General features: G+C 43.2%; 1 protein-coding gene across 3 annotated transcripts in view; it reads left to right on the forward strand.

The window, feature by feature from the left end:
• RNF180 (ring finger protein 180) overlaps nucleotides 1-20,267 on the forward strand; it is a 126,200-nt gene that overhangs the window by 4,394 nt on the left and 101,539 nt on the right. For all 3 annotated transcript variants that reach the window (XM_050947000.1, XM_050947001.1, XM_050947002.1), the window contains exons 2-4: nucleotides 1,256-1,394; nucleotides 11,349-11,444; nucleotides 18,541-19,503. In XM_050947000.1, coding sequence (XP_050802957.1) covers nucleotides 1,293-1,394; nucleotides 11,349-11,444; nucleotides 18,541-19,503 — 1,161 coding nt within the window. In that variant the 5' untranslated portion in view covers nucleotides 1,256-1,292. The remainder of the gene's footprint in view (nucleotides 1-1,255; nucleotides 1,395-11,348; nucleotides 11,445-18,540; nucleotides 19,504-20,267) is intronic.

Genomic DNA, 20,267 nt, shown 5'->3' on the forward strand with positions numbered 1-20,267 from the left:
AGTATTTGGTCCTGCCATGAGGGCAGGGGACTTGACTCGATGACCTCTCGAGGTCCCTTCCAGTCCTAGATTATATGAATCTATGGGATGGGGAAGAGTCTTCAGGGAAGAGTCATAGAGAAGACCAAAGAAAATTGTGGAATACAATGATGAGCAAAGACAGAGTATCAAATGTCATCTCTTTCTGTTTGGTGGTGTCTTAATTTAAGTCTCTGTCTTGCAAGTGGGCTGACCCTTGGGCCAGAGTGATATCCCTGTTGACCATAGTGGTAGGAGTCCTCTCACACAGAGTAACTTGCAGGATCAGAGCTTTAGATAGTAAACTCAGTGGGGAAGGGACCTTGTCTTTTTGGTATTCTAAAAAACTATGCATATATATGATGCTATATAATTGTTTACTCCTGGGGGAAATCTGCGCTACTGCGCAATGCAGAATCTTGCAGAAATGAACATTGTGCCAGCTGAATTTTCTTTCCCTCACAGAAATGGCCTGCAGTGCTGCGGGCTGCCATTAGGGGCCAATGGACCCAGCAGAGCCCAGCTCGCATATAGAAGGCACTGCCAGGGGAAGGGAAATGAGCTAAAGGGTCCCCAGCAGCTGCAGTTCCCCGCATGCCCTGAGGGAAGGAGACAGCGGCATGCAGGAAACTCCACACAAGCCTGGGACCAAGCATCAGGCTGTTTCTCCCTCTGGATCCCTGGACTCTGAGTGGTAGAGGGGCAGGTGTCTGAGCTAGGGGGCTCCGTGGCTTTGGTTTGAGTGTATTGGCTGTGGGGGTCCCGTGGCTGGGTTCTGGGAGGGAAGGGTTGTGGGGGTCTGGCCCCTCAGCTGAACTCTAGGGGAGGAAGGAGGCAAAGATACAGGAACTGGGCTGTCATAGGGGTTTCTTTAACTCGTCTCCTGGGGGAATTTTTATGAGTGTCTCTATTGTTACAGACATACTTGCTGACAGGTATTTTGAAATAAATTACCAAAATAATTGAAACTGGCATGATTATGTAGTATTATTTTGACAAATAAAATTTGCAGAATTTTAAAATATTGTGTGCAGAATTTTTAATTTTTTGATGCAGAATTCCCCTAGGAGTAATTAGCTGAATGAAAAGTAGTATACAAAATCAAAGTAATAGTAGTATATGTTTCTAGTGTGAGTAGGGACTGTTCATGTGACTAAAAATCACAGGCTGCTGCCTTCTGTAATTTAAACAGATTATAGGTGCTTAAACAAATTATACATTTTTATTGTCTTTATAGCTCTAACAGATAAACAGTTGAAGAACCAGACGTTAAAATGAATAGCCTAGAAGTTGACATGCTTCGTTGCTGGAAGTGTAGAAAATACATAGCAAATTCTGATTGCCTCATAAAATGTAATGGAAAACAACTATTTGAAGTAAGTATAGCTTCTTTATTTTTTTCATTGCCATTGATTTAGTACCTTTATATAATAAGATTCCAGGAACATTGCTGTGTGTCACTCTGCAGCCAAAATGTCTGTACAGCAGGGTTTCTCAAATAGGGTCACCGCTTGTGTAGGGAAAGCCCCTGGCGGGCGGGGCCGGTGTGTTTACCTGCCCTGTTCGCAGGTCCAACAATCCGCAGCCAGTGGGAGTCGCGATCAGCCAGACCTGCGGATAGAGCAGGTAAACACATGGGCCTGGCCCACCAGGGGCTTTCCCTACACAAGCGGCGACCCCTGTTTGAGAAACCTTGCTGTACAGTCAGTATGAAGGAATGAAAACAGCAACAAGTGTGGTTCAGGGCTCTTTCTGTTTGGAATATCACCAGGTTGAATCATCACTGGATTTTATTGTCTGTTACCATCCAGATTTTATGTTCTTAGCCATTTTGACTTAACAAATTACTCCTGTGTGGTGTACAGCTACAGTAAGGCATGTATCTATGCCATTCCAAGAGTTTTAACCAATGTGATGTCAGAGGTAGCTTAATCACCACCCTTACTTCTACAGCTATTTTGCATACATCAGTTTCATTGGTAATGTGAGGGAGACTGCACAGGTGGTAGATTACTTGACCCAACTGCCACCTGCATAAATCAACACAGATCTCCCGTCATAACCGCCCCCCCTAACCGACACAGCAACACAACCCAAACACGACATCACAGTCAGCACATGCAGTAACTCCAAATACACATAGTCCCTCACCACAGCACACACCCCTCATTTGCAACTGACACAAATCAACACAATTATCTGTCAACCTGCACTGGGAGGCTCGCTCCTGCAGGTAGTGTAGACATACCTTTTGTGGCTCTGGTCCCTAAGCCCAGCCCATTTCCTCCACATTTCACTAATGGCTAGCTTGGGCAGCTCTCCATTCAGATCTTTTTTCTGGCTTCTGAGAATCCCTTTCTTAGGCTCCTAACTCTCCCCACACAATGCATGGGGAGTCTGGGCACCTGACTTGGGACTGTGAATTATTGGACAGCAGGGAACCTAGCAGTTAGGTGCTGCAATGCCTAAGTCCCCTTTGTGAATCTAGACCTTGGTTATTACCTTTATGTTCTGCAGCATGAAGAGGGTTGATATGCCTTATACATTTGTATGCTAGCTTGTATGAATGTAGATATTTTTATTATTCATGTAAAATAAAAAAACCTCTGTTTGAATCCCGATAAACTTGTTGCCTTAATATCTTGTAGCAGTGTGTTCTGTGGGTTTCATACTGACATGCATTTTTAGTAAAGTTAAATTATATATGCTGGATATTTCTGCGTGTCAGACTGACTGCTGCTATTTACTTTAAAAAGGTGGGGCATAGGAGATGTGATAAAAAATATCATAACTCATCAGAGCTGACATCTCTTACAACAGAATGGCCTACACATTTAAAATACTACTTTTTTTTTAATTTACAACATCTTAATTAAAAATAATCATACAGAAAACAATGGATAAGCACCCCCTGCTGCTTTGCAACAGCAGTTAATTATCAAGCTGTCTTTCCCAAGATATTCACCACCCCGCTGACATCTTTTATGATGTTGGATCAAAGAGAAAAGTAAACAGAATACACTATATTGATTTTCTGATGCACCAGAAACACTCCAAAATGCCATGGTTGCCGCTGGAGAAGGATGTAAGGAGTAGGGATTGACATTAATTTTCATTCTTTTAAGAGAATAATATAAACAGTATAACATTAAATATTGCTTTACAGACAGTCAGTGATCAGAGATTTTATGCAGTTACAAACTCACAAATACATATTGGTTTCCATAACTACACAGTTTAAAACCCTGGAGTCTCATAGGCTGTTGGTCTCAGAACTCATCATTCATATGTCCATAAAAATATGGCTGTCTTAATGTATTGATTTTTTCACATTATTTTTATGTCAATTGTTACGCCCAAGTTCTGGCCTGAGGCATATCTGTAAAATGGAGCCCAAACACTTCTGTAGCCACAGAATCACATATGAATGCTGAGAAGGGGTAAGGTTGCTAAGTATCCATTTTTTTGACTAGAACGCTCAGTTGAAAAGGGACACTGGCAGGCAGTCAGCACCACTGACTGGGCCATTAAAAGTCCTGTCAGTGTCACAGCGGAGCTAAGGCAGGCTCCCTGCCAGCTGTGGCTCTGCGTGGCTCCCCGAAGCAGCGGCATGTCCCCCCTTCAGCTCCTATGCGTCGGGGCAGCCAGGGGGCTCTGCACGCTGCCTCTGCCGCAAGTGCCGGCTCCGCAGCTCCCATTGACGGGGAACCGCAGCCAATGGGAGCTGCAGGGGCGGCGCCTGTGGGTGGGACAGTGTGCAGAACTGCCTGGCTGTGCCTCTGTGTAGGAGCCGGAAGGGGGACATGAGACATGCCACTGCTTCTGGGAGCTGCTTGAGGTAAGCACCTCCTGGAGCCTGCACCCCTTATCCCTGAGTGCGCCCCAATCCTCTTCCCCAGCCCGGAGCCCCCTCCCACTCTCTGAACCCCTCAGTCTCAGCCCGGAGCACCCTCCCAAACCCCTCATCCCCAGCCCCACCCCAGATTCTGCAGCCCCTGCCCCCCCGCACCTCAATCCCCTACCCCAGCTCAGAGCCCCCTCCTGTTCTCCAAACCCCTCATTCCTGGCCCCACTCCAGAACCTGCAACCCCAGCTGGAGCGCTCACCCACTCCTGCATCCAACCCACTGCCTCAGCCCAGAGCCCCCTCCCGCATCCTGAGCTTTTCATTTCTGGCCCCATCCCAGAGCCCTCACCCCCAGGCAGAGCCCTCACCCCCTCCTGCACCCCAACCCTCTGAGCCAGCCCAGTGAAAATGAGCGAGTGAATGAGGGTGGGGAAAGTGAGCGGGACGAGGGGGAATGGAGTGAGTAGGGGGACAGGGTCTCGGGGGTGGCAGGGCAAGGGTGTTTGGTTTTGCGCAAGTAGAAAGTTGGCAACTCTAAGAAGGGGTAACCCTCTAAAGGCAGTGAAGTAGCTCCAGTAGCAGCCACTCCATCCCACCTCCTCTCCCAGGATGGAGTCACAGATTGTGTCCACAGTTAAGATATGGAAACAAGGTGATGAGGAATGATGTCAGTGGAGACAGGGCTTTCCTGGCTAACCAGTGTAGAAGGCTGGAAATCCTCACCAGTTGACTGACAATTGGGAAAAATGAGCAGGCCTCTGCATCCCAAGTGTTCCTGACAAAGTTGACAGCCAGTAAGTGAACATGTTGCTATTGGTCCAAGAACTTACCAACTATCCCATGGGTCCTAGTGGTAGTGGGAAGGCTGAGAGCCTGATTTTTCATTTATGATAATGCCATTTACACCCTTCTAATCATATGAAGGGGCCCTAAAGTGTGTGTGAATATAATGTACTCCCTCTTTAAGGCCATGTGACAAGGCCAGAGCTGTGTAAAGTGGCCTTAGTGTAAATGAAATTCACCCTGACCGTGTTGTTACAGATGTTCAGGGTCTGGGTGTGTGTGGCGGGGGGGCTGTTTGTTTGGTGGCTTTCAAACAAAAGGGGTCTCTCTGATTTAGGATTAGATTAAAATGGATTTTTGGAAGGACTTTAATATAGAAACTTGTCAGAGTAGGATACAAGATTTTTTCAAAAGAAATAGTTTAAAACTATGGTAGCACTAAAGGGATAATTAAGTACAAAACAGCAGTTAGAATTCTTTTTTTTTTGCTGTAGGATTTTTAATAGCTTTTGAAGTTTGCTTAGTTATTGGGTTAGAAATGTAGTGTGTGAATAAACACATTCACTGTTTCACAAGAAGAATAGATAAGAATATATTATTTCCTCAACAAATCCATGTAATTCTTATTGAGGAGAATGGGAGTTGTGGTAGGTGATTACATTAAGAATTTATTCTGTCTTATACTTTATCATTGGGACTACACTTCAGTTTATGATTGAACGATATCTTCCAAGTTTTCCCAATCAGAAAATCTCTTTCACAGTACATTAACTACAGCATCTCAGAATGCCACTTTTGTTATTTCTCATGTTCTGAAGACATTTTTTGTGTTGCCTTTGTATATTCTATGTTCTTTAATTCTTTAATTAAATTATTTTTAAAGTCTTTTCTAATGATTTGGTGAGGATCTGTGATCCCTAAAGTGTGTAAAGCAGGGATCGGCAAACTTTGGCATGCGGCACTGGCGGGCTGGGCCCGTTTGTTTACCTGCCGTGTCCGCAGGTTCGGCCAATCATGGCTCCCACTAGCCGCGGTTCACCATCCCAGGCCAATGGGGGCTGCAGGAAGCGGCACGGGCCGAGCGATGTACTGGCCGCCGCTTCCTGGAGCCCCCATTGGCCTGGGATGGCGAACCGCGGCCAGTGGGAGCCGTGATTGGCCGAACCTGTGGACGCAGCAGGTAACACACCGGCCTGGCCTGCCAGGATACTAACCCTGGCAGGCCATGTGCCAAAGGTTGCCGATCCCTGGTGTAAAGAAATGCACTATATCTAAAATTCCCTAGCTACTTTCCTCTGTGTGTGTGTGTGTGTAAGTAAATTATAGTGTGGGCTGCAAGACATATGGCCATATTTTTAAAGGTATTTAGGTACCTAGTGGGATTTTCAAAAGTACCTGGGCACCTAACTAATTTCAAAGGGAGATAGATGCTTTTGAAAATCTCACTAGGTGCTTATCTGCATCATTGGCCACCAAATACTTCTAAGATCTGACCATGAGGTGTTAGTGGCAACTCTTATTTGGTGAGAACACCTTAAATAAATGGGCTTTGTATAGAGAAGTGGTCTCCAACCTTTTAATGCCCAAGATAATTTTTTGAATTTAAGGGCAACCCAGGATCTACCCCACCCATCTCCAAAGCCCTGCCCCACTTACTCCATCGCCCTCTCGTCACTCGCTTTCCCCCACCTTCACTCACTTTCTCCGGGGTGGGGTAGGGGATTGAGGTTTGGGAGGGGGTGCGGGCTCTAGGCTGGGGCTGACGGGTTCATAGTGTGGGAGAGGGTTCTGGGCTGAGCCTGGGGCAAAGGGTTGGGGTGCAGGAGGGGGTGTGGAGTGTCGGCTCTGGGAGAGAGTTTGGGTGGAAGAGGGGGCTCCGGGCTGGGGCAGAATGTGGAAGTGCAGGAGGGGGTACAGGATGCTGGCTCCAGGAGAGGGCTCAGGGCCTGGGGTAGGGGTGCAGCCTCTCACCGGGCAGCACTTACCTCCGGTGGATCCCAGTCTGCAGTGCAGCGAGGCTAAGGCAGACTCTCTGCTTACACTGGCCCCACACCTCTCCCATAAGAGGCCAACATGCCGTCGCGGCCCCTGGGAGGGGACAGGCAGCACATGGCTCCACCCGCTGCCCCTCCCTGCAGGTACCACCCCTGCAGCTCCCATTAGCCACAGCTCCCCATACCCGGCCAATGGGAGCTATAGGGGCAGTGCTTGCAGGTAGGAGCAGGGTGCAGAGGGAGACCCCCACCCCTGGTTCCGTGGGGTGCGTTGGCCGCTTCCGGGAGTGGTGTGGGGCCTGGGCAGCCCCGCTGCGCCTTGTGAGATTGCAATCGACTGGTTGGTGACCACTGAGAGATGTAGGGGGGAACGAATTCTTAGACCCTAGCTGTGTGTGTGTGCCTCTCCAATGTAGGATTTTTATCTAGTGCAACTGTTTAGTAGCATATCTACCACCAGGCCCAAAACCTGTCCTCTGAGCTATGGTGGACCAAGGCCCACCCCCAAGACTGTGCTCTGATATATTTTGGGGTCTGTGTCCCTTTCACATACTGCATTCCTCGCTCCTCCAGCCTAGCAGAACTGCACTTGTTCCACTGCATTCCAGTCGTTCTGTGATCCTTACTTGGACTGGAGACTATGCCTACTATATTTGTCAAAGGGTTTGGGATTTTTTGGTTTTAGGGACATTGCTAATAGAGAGTTGGCACTATACCTGTTATTTATGGCAACCAGTTTGCATGGATTCCACTTAACCCTCCCAGTTGCTAAACAACTTATTCCATGTTCTTACTTCATATTTAAATATTTAAATTTAGGTAGCCTCTAATTAGCTTTGAAAACTTATAATTTAAAGGTGCATATATATACCTGCCCCTGGAAATTTCCACTACATGCATCTGACGAAGTGGGTATTCACCCACAAAAGCTCATGCTCCAAAACGTCTGTTAGTCTATAAGGTTCCATAGGATTCTTTGCTGCTTTTACAGATCCAGACTAACACAGCTACCCCTCTGAGTCTGAAGGTGATATACATCTCTGGGTAGAATAGCTTATTGTTAGCTTATTGAAATAGAAAACAACTCTTCAATCTTCCTTTAACTTCCATCAGAATATTTCTTGCTATGCCTTTAGGCTACAGAGTACATATGTAAAAGATTTACTCTTTGCTAAATCTGTTTTTAAATGTCTTCGTTTTATAGACTGATTTTCAGGGGAGAGGGCAAGAGAGGGAGACAGCCTTTTTAATGAAAAATTGTTTCTAGTGGAAGAGTACATACAAGTTAGTGTACAGGGTAGGAAACTTTTTTTAAAACATATTTAGGTTTTAGGACTTTTTTTATTTTTTAAACTTGGAAATTCCTACTAGCTTTCTATATGAGTAAGGTAGATTTTTTTTCCCCCTATGTTTTGTATGATTTACATTGTGAGTTTCAGTGATGCTTAATGCCTGACCGTGCTGCCATTTGATTTTTCCTTTTTATTTACAAAAAAAATCCCCAGTCCTCTATGAAAAATAAGGAGTGTCTCTCCCATAAAGTGAAGCTAAAGATTTAAAACTGCTTTATAATATTCTATGGCAAAATAAGAATATTTCAGAAAGTTGAAATTCTTTCCAAAGTCAGCAATATTTGAGAATTAGTTTGAGTTCTCCCAGATGGCAGCCATGGGCATCACATAAACACCTAGACAAATAAAAAATAATAGTATTAGCTGTCAAGAATAACTTTCTTGTATTTTCTTACCAAAGTCTTTTCATCTTTGCAACTATTCTTTTAATGCAGTTGTTTGAATTTGTTCTGAAATGCTATAACAGTAGCATTCTGTCATTGATCTCTACAGTATAAACCTTTGCAGTGATTTAGGAGATTATGAAAGCTATTTTGTTCCTAATATTTTAATAATAAAGGAATAAAATAAATGAAATATGAATATTTTCTATTGTTGCTAACAGAGGGAATATGTACTACAATTAGGTACAGCAGATGTACTTTTAATTTTCTCTGTATAAAAATTCCACCAGAAAAGTTACTCTGCAGACTGCACAGTTGATAAAACAACTCATCTAAAAAGAAAGCATCATTGTTATTTTTAAAAACCAACAATTAAACTGCTATTTTAAAAAAAAAGTTTTAGCTATAGATTTCTTTTATCCTTTGACATCTTTCTAGCGCAAACAAAAACTTGACACAACCAAAAGACAAATGACTATCTAGTATTGTATCCTGTTACTGGTGTTAAAAAGGAATGTGTACATATAAATTGTAATTACTTAACATTAATTGATCAGTTAAACAATGTAAATAACTTTTCAAGAGTTACTGAAATTACATAGTAATCTTCTCTGGATGGTGCGCTAAAATCTGCCCCCAAAATAATCAGAACTGTTTTGAGTGACTTGTATGTTAGAGACATAATGCACATAACTTGTTCAAATATGCTATAATACATTTCTGTCTGAACCTTTTTGCTATGCACATTTTTGATAGTCATTTAGGAATAATCTTTCTTTATACTGATCTTTTCTCAGAACAGTTATGGCCAAATTCTGCTTTCAGTAAGACTAGTGTAAATTCAGAAGTACTCCTTTGAAGGCAGTGGAGTTATTCTGGGTATGCACAGTTGTAACTGAAATTGGAAGGCTCGATTATCACCCACATGAAGACCAGGAAATTTAATAAAAAAACCTCAATCTTGTTAGACTTCAGGCTGGCCAGCATCTCGTCTCTGAGGCCTTACCTGTCTGAGGTTGACATAGCTCCCATTTACACTTAGTGTAATATCGAAAGTTTGTTTGGAGCAAGGGAATCCAAACTTTCCCACCATGTAGCTATCTTATTTTTGGAATATCTTTCCTTCTGGTGTATGTTTTAAGAGATGTGTTCTTTCTTTATCAAAAACATCAACATTTATTGAATATATTCCTTCACTCAAAAATCTCCTGTCTGGCTACTGTTAAGTACATTAACCTTGTTTGCAGTTCCTACTTTCTGTTTGCATGTTTTTCTTACATTGCTGCCTTGTTTTATAGAGACATCCTTGGAGCTTCTTAGTTTCCAAAGACTAGGGTTATATATCTTCAGAAAAGAGAGACTTAATTGTCTATTTCTGTCCTTTAAGTTACTGCACGTTATAAGCGATTACCTCTCTCCCGCCTCTACAGAGTTTGAGGTTTTGAAACATTTTGTTACTTTATCATTAAGGTGTTTTTAATATTGTGGGAGTAGTTTCACCTCCTTCTGAGAAAGGAACTTGTGGTCAGAGCACTTGGGGGCATCAGTATTCCATTGGTTCATGCTGGATTCTTTAGAAATTAGTGTTCGGGGAACTCCATTTTCATCACTCATAGGAATATGGAATTGAAACTAGTGCTCTGCTGTGACATGTCAACAGAGGATAACAATTAAAGGTAAATAATTTTTCCGGGACATTGAAAAGTGAGTATTGCGCTCAAATGATAGGTTCATCATCTACAAGTTGTCAGCCAAACTTTTTTTTAACTACCCAGGCTGAGAGAAAGCATTCACTTCAAACTCATGGTGGAAGACATAATGGCAGCTGACTAATAAATAAAGAAGACTTGGAGCGGTGGAAGCTTTAGGAACAAATCTTAGGATCAGATACCGGGGTGATGAACATGATCTAAACATTTAGAGAGAAATCCTGACTCTTGTGCAAAACTGGAGTAAATTTGACTTTGTGCAAGTCTTCTCAGTGGACCTCAGGAATAAGACAGAATCTAGTCTTTCCAGACAGCAGTGTTAGCAAAGCAACTTTTGTAGTTTCTGGAGCTCCTCCACTAATGGACAGAGGATCCATGTGTAAGGAATCCATTTGCCATGTCTGTGATACCTCCTCACTTCCCCTATTTCCAGCACAATAGAGCTATACGTGTCCTGCTGAGTTTCATACTTTATACATGCTGCAGTGACTTAGTCCTATGTCCAGTAACTTCAGAATGAAAGGATGGTGGCTGGTTGTAATTACTTAAAGTGCAGTTAGTAAAACTTCAACAATTTTAAGGCTCTACTGCTGTCTAGAAATATTCTTAGTTACAAATACTTGTTCATCACAATTTTGTTTCTTCTTTTTGGTTGTTCACATTATTGCCATTGTAACACAGTAATATATCTTGGTAATACACTTGTCTATACTACAATAACCAGCATTTTAGAACAACAATTTTAAAACTACTTTTAAGATTATGCAATGGTCTATTCTGGAACAGATGAAAGAAAGAAAGACAGAAAGAAAGAAATATAAATATATAAGACAGATGTTTCCCTGGCCTGGCAGAGAAGCTATTTTTTAAATTAATGTCCTAGTACACTTGGTTGTAGTGTAGACAAGGTCAAACATCGTTCTGCCAGATCAAAAAAAGGCAAAACTAGCTATTTATATTTTCTCTATGGTATGAAGGAATATATGTCAGAGAATCTGTCTACTGTCTGCAGAACCAGAAACACACTGTAACTTAAAGCAGTTACCCGATTACAGGTTTAGTGGGTGCACCAGGATTTGTGGATTTAGTAGTTAGTAACTAAATTAATCAGTCCATGAAGTGCTTTATTTCTTTAAACAGTTGTTCTCTCCCCTACCTAATTTTCTAATAGTTTCCTTTGTATTTGATTCTAAAAGCTCTGTTCTAAGAAACAAATACATACATGAATGTTGATTAACAATGTAATCTGACTTTATTTAACAGAAATCACTTTATTCAGATACTTCTCAGTATACTTGCAATGTATGGCACATGAACTTGGAAGCTCTTCCAGACTGGGTAAAATGTGCAATAGAAAAGGTAGGTTCCTGGATTTATAAACATATCATTTGTATTTTATTTGGAGAATAAAGAGTGGCAGCAGGCATTAGTCAGGGCATCATTTCTGATGTATCAGATGGATATACTTCTGGTATCTTGTATAAGGGGGACTGTTTCTTGAGTCAATCACATGCATTAAGGCAGTTCTTCTCAACCAGGGGTACATGTATTCCTGGGGAGATGCAGAGGTCTCCCAGGGTAATCAACTCATCTAGATATTTGTGTAGTTTTACAACAGGCTACATAAAAAGCACTAGCAAAGTCAGTAAAAACTAAAATTTCATACAGACAATGACTTGTTTATCCTGCCTTTTATGCTATGCACTGAAATGAAAGTATAATATTTATATTCCAATTAATTTATTTTATAATTAAATGATAAAAAGGAGAAGTCAGCAATTTTTCAGTAGTAATGTGCTGTGACACTTCTTTGTATTTTTATTTCTGATTTTGTAAGCAAGTAGTTTTTAAGTGAGGTGAAACTTGGGGGTATGCAAGACAAATCAGGCTCCTGAGAGGGGTACAGTACTCTGGAGAGGTTGAGAGCCATTGCATTAAGGTGCCATTGACATATAGTACTGTATTTGTTATTGTATGTATTTATTTGCATATATACTAATATATAGAAACAGGATCTTGTTCATTAAATTCATTAAAGTTTGTGAAGCATTCTGATACCCATAGTGTTGCACAGCATAAGGAAGCCTATGAGGAAATTAATAATTCTGTCTTCAGAGCAGGGTTTGGATAGTGTTCAGTAAATAAGGCATGAGGAGGAAACAAAATATTAAATAGCGACTCATTAGGTGAGTACCATCCAGTCTGTGCACTGAATGAGACATGGGTCTTTTATGAAAAAAAATATGTGATCATGTAATTAAAGATTGTATTATAATATATATGCCTAAATGGAACAAATTAGGGTTGCACAGTCATTTCCTAATTTCAAGTGCTTGACTTTGTAACCTTAATGATGATCTTTTAACAGTTTTTTTGTGTGTAATTTCCTGGGTTTTAAAAAAAGTAGACAGAAAAAACAGTAATTCCATCGTTTGGCATCATACTGACACAAGATTAATCAACAGGGTTGGAGCCTTTAGTTCTTCTTTGAGTGGTTGCTCATGTCAATTCCATTCTAGGTGTGTGCGTGCCATGTGCACAGTTGTCAGAGACTTTTGCCTTAGCGGTATCAGTAGGATCGGCTGTGGCAACCCCTTGAGTGCTGCACTCATGATTGGTATATTAGGCGCTGCCAACCGTACGTCCTCTCAGTTCCTTCTTACCACTTGTAACAATTGGTTGGAGCTCCTTGCCTTGTAGATCGCAAGAGCATTTGCGGTTCTTTACAGCCTTTGTTATCTTCTTTGTATATCGTTTGTAGGTACTTAGTTAGTTAAGTTAAGTGTTAGGTTAAGTTGGTAGTTAAGAATCCCGGCTGGGACTTCGCCCCAGACCCCGCGGGGCATGCCCCACTCTCCTGGCTTCAAACCATGCTCGTCATGCAACAGGCCGATGCCTATCAGTGCTCCCCATTACAGCTGCTTGAAGTGTTTGGGGGAATCTCGTAGAAAGGACAAGTGTCGAATCCGTAAAAGCTTTCAACCTATAACCCAAAAGGAGTGGGCTATCCGCTTGAGGGCTCTCCTCCTGGAGGTTACACTTCATCTTGCATTGGAGCACTCCCACTCAGATCCCACGCCGACCACTTCGGCATCGGTGCGGAGTGCACCACTGGCACGGGGTTGTGCCGGTCCCCTTACCACCGGTACTGGCAAGCTTCCTATCAGAGATCGCCGCGGCCCAGGTCACCCTCTCTCAGATGGTCTCCCAGACCTTGGTCCCTGCCTGGGCGAGGCCACTCCTTGTCACGGCACTGGTCTCCTTCCCCCTGTACCATTCATCGGGCAGTCGCCATTCCTGGCCCTTGCCTCACTGGTTGCAGACCAGAGTCAGTCAGCAGTCTCAGGCCTCAATGACATTGCCTTGGTTGCTGGAAGGGCAGTGGTCCAACTTGGATTGGAAGTTCAGCTCTTCACCAAGAAGAGGTGCTTCACCACCGACTCGTGAGACCAGTGCGTCACCCGCAGCGACAACATGGCACCAGGAACTGTGGCCCACTCAGTGGCCATATTGGAACCCGCGGGGCATGCCAGTAATGCCGGTCCCGTGTGCCTGCCAGCCCTCCTGGCTGCTTCGGAGAGGGAGGGGGAAGCTGCTCCTCCGCAGCTGGTGCAGTCATCATCGTCAGACCCGGATGAAGCGCTGGCAGGTCACTCCCAAACAGGCAGTCCCCCCGATGACTTCAAGTGACACTGGGCCCTCCTTAAAAGGGTGGCTGCTAAGTTGAACCCACAGATTGAGGATGTTGTGGAGGAGTCCAACCACCTCTTTAACGTTCTATCCTCCTCCACCCCGGCCCGGGTCGCACTGCCCGTCCACCTCGGGTCCTTAAAAATGCCAAATTGGTGTGGCAAACCCCCTTTTCCATTCTGCCGACTTCTAAGAAGATGGAAAAGAAGTATTACATCTCTGCAAAAGAGTTTGAATACTTCTACATGCACCCTCCAGCAGTGTCATAAACATACAGCTAAGGGTAGCATAAAATCCCTCTTTACCCTGTAAAAGTTAATTCCTCTTTTCCCTGTAAAGGGTTAAGAAGCTCAAGTACCTGGCTGGCACCTGACCCAAAGGACCAATAAAGGGACAAGATACTTTCAAATCTGGGGGGAGGGAAGGCTTTTGTTCTGTCTGTTCCGTGCAGCTTTGGCCAGAGCAAGATCAAAGAAGCAAGCAATCCAACTCCCATAGAGTTAGTTAAGTATTTAGCAAGGAAATGTATTAGATTTACTTTTATTTTGGCTTGTGAATTTTCTCTGTGCTGAGAGGGAGGGTATTCCTGGTTTTCTTTTTGTAACTTTAAAGTTTTGCCCAGAGGGAAACCCTCTGTGTTTTGAATCTGATTGCCTGTGAGATTATCTTCCATTCTAATCTTACCGAGGTACTCCTTTAGCCTTTTTTCTTTAATTAAAATTGTTGTTTTAAGAACTTGATTGATTTTTCATTGTTTTAAGATCCAAGGGTTTGGGTCTGTGTTCACCTGTACCAATTGGTGAGGGTATATTCTCAAGCCTCCCCAGGAAAGGGGGTGTAGGGGCTTGGGGAGTTATTCTCAAGCCTGCCCAGGAAAAGGGGTGTAGAGGTTTGGGGGGATATTTGGGGAAGGTGGGGCTCCAAGTGGCCCTCCCTAAATGTTTGTTTAAATCACTTGGTGGTGGCAGTGTTACCTAATCCAAGGTACAAGGAAGGATCTGTGCCTTGGGGAGTTTTTAACCTAAGATGGTAGAAATAAGCTTAGAGGGTCTTTCATGTGGGTCCCCACGTTTGTACCCTAGAGTTCAGAGTGGGGAGGGAACCTTGACAAGCAGCGTCCCTGTTTGTGTCTGCTGTGAATGAAAGGGACAGGCAGGGCCATGTTAGCGGCACACCAAAGAACAAAGAAGCCAAGAGACTTGATTTGTTTGTCCAAAAACATTTATTCAATGGCCAGCCTACAATTCAGGGTGTCTAACCACCAGGCTTTGTTAGGCAGATACAATTTTAACCTGTGGGACTCCCTTAACAAGTTCAAAGAGCCCCTCCCACAAGATCGAACCCAGGAGTTCGACACTTTGGTAGACGAGGGCACAACAGTGGCAAGGGAAGCCCTCTAAATGGCTGGGATGCTACTGGCTCAGCAGCCAGGGTGGTTGCCTCGATGGTGGCCATGAGGTGCAGTTCCTGGTTGCAGTCCTTCGGGTTGTCCCAGGAGATGCAGGCCACTATTCAGGACCTTCCAGTTTGAGGGGGTGGATCTCTTCTCCAAGCTTACGGACTCAAGGCTCCATGGCCTTAAAGACTCCCGGGCCTCCCTCTGCACCTTGGGCCTTCACGCTCCTCGACAGGACAGGAAGCCATTCTTTCCTCCGTCTCCTCTGCCCCCATAGTCTAGGCCCTGGAGAACTCCCCAGTTGGGTTTCTACAGGAGAAAGGAGTGAGGTAAGGGGTCTAAGCAGTGACATCCATCATCTTCCTGCCAGCCTGACCCTCCCATAAACCAGGAGAAGTCATTTTGAGGGTACGGTCAAGGACAATGCCCCAGTCACTTCACTGGATCCACCCTGCCTCTCTTTCCTTGACCGCCTCCACCCCTTCCGATAAGCCTGGTCTCAGCTAACCTCGGACCTTTGGGTTACACCCTGCAGTTCATAGCTGACCCTCCCTCTCACTCCCCTCCCCGTCCCTCTGGAAGGTCGTGTTCCTGGTTGCAGTAACGTCTGCCCACTGGGACTCTGAGATTAGGGCGTTCACTTTGGAACCGCCCTATATAGTCTTTTACAAAGACACGGTCCAGCTGAGGCCACACCTAGTTTTCCTGCCCAAGACGGTCTCTCAGTTTCATACAAGCCAGCATATTTTCTTACCTATCTTTTTTCCAAAGCTGCATAATTCAGAGGAGGAGGAGGAGGCGTGTAGGCTGCATTCCTTCTACATGGAGAGAGCCAAGCCATTCTGCAAGTTGACACAGTTGTTCACCATGATGGCCGACAGGATGAAAGGTCACCCAGTGTCCACTCAAAGAATTTCTTCTTGGATCACTGCCAGCATTCGCTACTGCTACGATCAGGTGAAAGTGCCAGCCCCAGTGATTGTAACCACCCGCTTGACCAGGGCACAGGCCTCTTCGGCAGCTTTTCTGGCTCAAGTGCCTATCCAGGACATCTGTAGGGTGGCTACCTGGTCGTTCGTCCACACGTTCATGTTGCATTATGCACTTATCCAGCAGGCCCGGGACGATGCTGGCTTTGGCAGGGCAGTACTACAAGCCACTAAGCTGTAAACTCTGAGCCCACCTCCAAGGATACTGCTTGTGAGTCACCTAGAATGGAATTGACATAAGCAAGCACTTGAAGAAAAAATGGTTGCCTACCTTTTGTAATGGTTGTTCTTTGAGATGTGTTGCTCATGTTCATTCCGTTACCCGCCCTCCTACTCCTCTGTTGGAGTTGCTGGCAAGAAGAAACTGAGAGGGTGTAGGGTTGGTGGCACCTAATATACTGACGCATGAGCGCAGCACTCAAAGGGGCACCACAGCTGACCCTACAGATACTGCTAAGGCAAAAGTCTCTGACAACTGTGCATGTATGTGTGCACACGCCTAGAATGGAATGGACATGAGCAACACATCTTGAAGAACAACAGTTACAGAAGATAGGTAACCATTTTATCTGTGGCTTCTGTCACTTCAGCTAACTGATAAGTCACATCAGCAGTAGGTTGTCATCATCTGCATGGACTGGCACTAGAGGGGTGAGTCAAACACTTTGTCACTGGGTTTCACAGATATTTGCAGACAGCAGAGAAATGGTGAACTCGGGGATCTTGGGTTCCCATCCAGGCTCTACAGCGAAGTGTGCTCTAGTGGACACAGACCCTTCTGTCTTCTCCCTAAGCTTGACTGCTTTTGCCTGGTCACCACCAACCTGTTTCTGTCCCAGTCCCCTCTCTTCCTCAGCCCTGGTCCCAATCCCATGCTCTTTTGCCTAAGCAGTCTCAGTCTCAATTCCTCAGGCTTCTCAACACTGTTCTGGTCTCTTTGCTCAGGCAGTCCTAGTATTCCCTTGAGTTCCATCTGAATTCCAGTCTACACCACTCTCGCAATCTGTAACCTTTACTCCACTCCTGGTTCCTCATCCAATCTCTCTCCTCTCCCCTCTGAACTCCAGTTGTTTTCTCCCTCCCTGACTTCTTTTCTTAGTTTTTTTGTCTAGCTAGTTCCAGTTGTCCCTCTGCAGCCTAGCTCCTTATCAAAATCTCTCTCCTTTCACCTGCTCCCCAATTCTCCATCCTAATCTGTTCACTCCCCCTACTCTAAAGCATGGGGGCACTAGAGCTTGTTAAAGAAAAGGTTTCCAGAAAATTTTTTAACATTACAAAACAATTTATTTTCCCTTAACCTCATTCCCTGAAATGGCTATACCATTTTGGCTGAAACCTCCCAAAAAAATTCAGCCTGAGGCAGACACTAGTTATGGAAACTTTTTGCCCAAAGTTTGTCAGAGTTATAAGCAACAGGCTGAATAATGGGAAGTGTCAGGCAACCTTAATAATAGGCAGTGCTACCAGCTCCTCCTATAATATAACTTTAGGTTCCTGAGTTAGAAATATCTAGCCTACATCTATAATGTTGTCTAATCAATTAGGCCTTAATCCTGCAAACACTAAGACGTAGTTACTTTACCCATACAGATAGCTCCATTGAATAAATTAATATATTAATTTGAACTACTCCATTCGTGAGTAATGAATATGCATGAGTGTTTGTAGGATTGGAGCTTTAGTATGTATTTCCCTTCAAAAAGAAGCAGTGACATAATAATGATAAAATATTGTTGATATTTTCACTTAACTCCATTTTAAAATTCGCTGCTTAGAGAATGTGTTTTAGTACCTACAATGTTCAGCTTACCTTTATTGATGCCAGTTCTGCTATGGATTTCTCATTTTCAGTGTATTTGCTTGTACCTTACATTTGTATTTAAAGTACAAAATAACTCTTTTGAATTTGTATGATAAATGGAGCTTTATTCATTTTTGTGGGAAATCTCTTCCCATTGTATTTGGTTCACAAAAGGTGTATCAGCACTCAGAAAACTTAAGTGTGAAATTATACCTGCTAAGTCACCATTAGCTTTGTGGATTGATTTAATCATTTTAAAGAGCCTAATGTTTTATTAGAGTGAGGATGGTACTGTACTACTATCTATAACATTTTCTAGGAATATTTAAGAATATTTTTAAGCAGCTATATTTTGAAATGTGTTGTCTTTCTAGAGGTTTTGGTTTTTTCCCCTCTATTTATAAAGGACAGCTTTCAAAGGTCTAGTTTGATTTATGTTTGGTTTTGTTTTTACTGTGCAGTCTGTTTTTTGTCTCACAAAACAGAAAGTGGACCCCTTTGTTGGAGGAATAAATAATCTAATGGTTATTTTCTTTTTTATTTACAATGAATTTGTTGTTTTTTTTCTCTCATCTATAGGCGGAGTGGATGATTGGAAAACTGAACTGCCCATTCTGTGGGGCCCGTTTGGGAGGCTTTAACTTTGTCAGCAATACAAAATGTTCTTGTGGCCTGCTTGCAAATATACATCTCTGCAAGAGTCGGATTGATTATCAGCCAGTTTGTTCATTTAGATTAGCAAGATTATCAGTAAAACACATGCCACTTTGCAAAGTTCCATCTGGTTCTAATAACAAAATACAGCACAGTGTGACTGGTGGTACTTTGGGACCCAGAAATCAAGGGCTTTCATACATGGCCAAAAACACACATGGTACTGGAAGATTAGCAGAAGCACTTTGCCTGGAGGTGAGATCAGCCAACTTTGAGATGAACAATAAAAAATTGCACTTCAAAGTGTTTAATAAACAAATAAGTCCTTCAGCTTCATGGCCTGTGAATGAGAGATGCACCATAAAAACTTGTCATAGAAAAACGCACAGTTTGGATTTGAATATCAGAGAGAGACATGTTTTGTTGCCTTGTTTGTATGGCGTTTCCAGTAAGGGGCCTATTTATCACAGGCAAAATGAAACACAACCCATTTACCCAAGTAGCTTGCAATTAGACTCCAATAGAAATAATAATTCCTTTCAGGGCCTATATAATTCTGATACTTTTGAGCTACCAAAAAAGTTTTCTGTTACTTCCTGCAATACATTAACCTGTAGAGAGACAGAACGTGACTGCAGTTTTGAAGCTTCTGATCAATGTTCTGCGGATGCCACTGCTGACCAATTGCCTTTCATGATGGACCTCTCTTCATCTGTGAGTGCTGTAGAAGAGGACATTGGACAGCAGCACATCACATCTGTTGATCTTCTGCAGCCTGCCAATTTTTCCTTGGTTGCTGTCAATCAAAAGCTAAGCAAAAGAGAGAGAAACAAGTTGAAGAATTTGAGGAAAAAACAAAGAAAGCGGGAAAGGTGGCTTCAGAAGCAGGTGAGTGTGTGAAAAATGACCCACAACTTTGCTTGTACAATTTGGTGTGTCAGTAAGAGAGGAGCTTGAAGAGACTTTTTTTTTTTTAAATGTTGCCTTTTAGTGCCTGTGAAAGATTAATAGTACTGTCCACAGCCAGGCATCATGAAAACAAAAGTTGTGGAACCTTCCTATATACTTGGTTTTTCCAGTTCAGTTTTTTCTCTACTGCAGCAATACTACTTTTTGACTACAGAACCACATTTTCATGAATGGAGATTGCTAGTTTAGTCAGTTTCTGTCACATTTCTTGTAGTTTTATGATATAGAAACAAATCTGCAATAGTATTCTAATACCACAAAACTTACTTGATGTGACCAAAGCAAACTTGAACCCAGGTCTTATAAATTGCAAGCACTGACTCTCAGGATTTCCTGACTACAAAGTTAACGTGACAGACTTTTTCACAAAAGTAATGACCAGACAGGTAAAATTTGTAAAATCTGTGTCAGAAGACTTACATTTAACTATTACTTATCATAAGATGATTATATATAACAATAGTTACCGATTATTTTCAATATAAGAGATAACAGCCTTTAAGAATTTTTAAAAATTGAAGGGGTCTGATTCTCTGCTCCCTTGCAGCTTTTGTGATATTTACCCATGTGCAAAGAGGGAATAAAATCCTACCATTGAGATCTGATAACATTTTACATTTGCTTTGTACAGATGTGAATAGGGTGACCAGATGTCCCGATTTTATAGGGGCAGTCCCAATATT

The sequence above is a fragment of the Gopherus flavomarginatus genome, chromosome 3, assembly GCF_025201925.1.
Source record: "Gopherus flavomarginatus isolate rGopFla2 chromosome 3, rGopFla2.mat.asm, whole genome shotgun sequence".
NCBI classification, from domain to species: domain Eukaryota; kingdom Metazoa; phylum Chordata; order Testudines; family Testudinidae; genus Gopherus; species Gopherus flavomarginatus.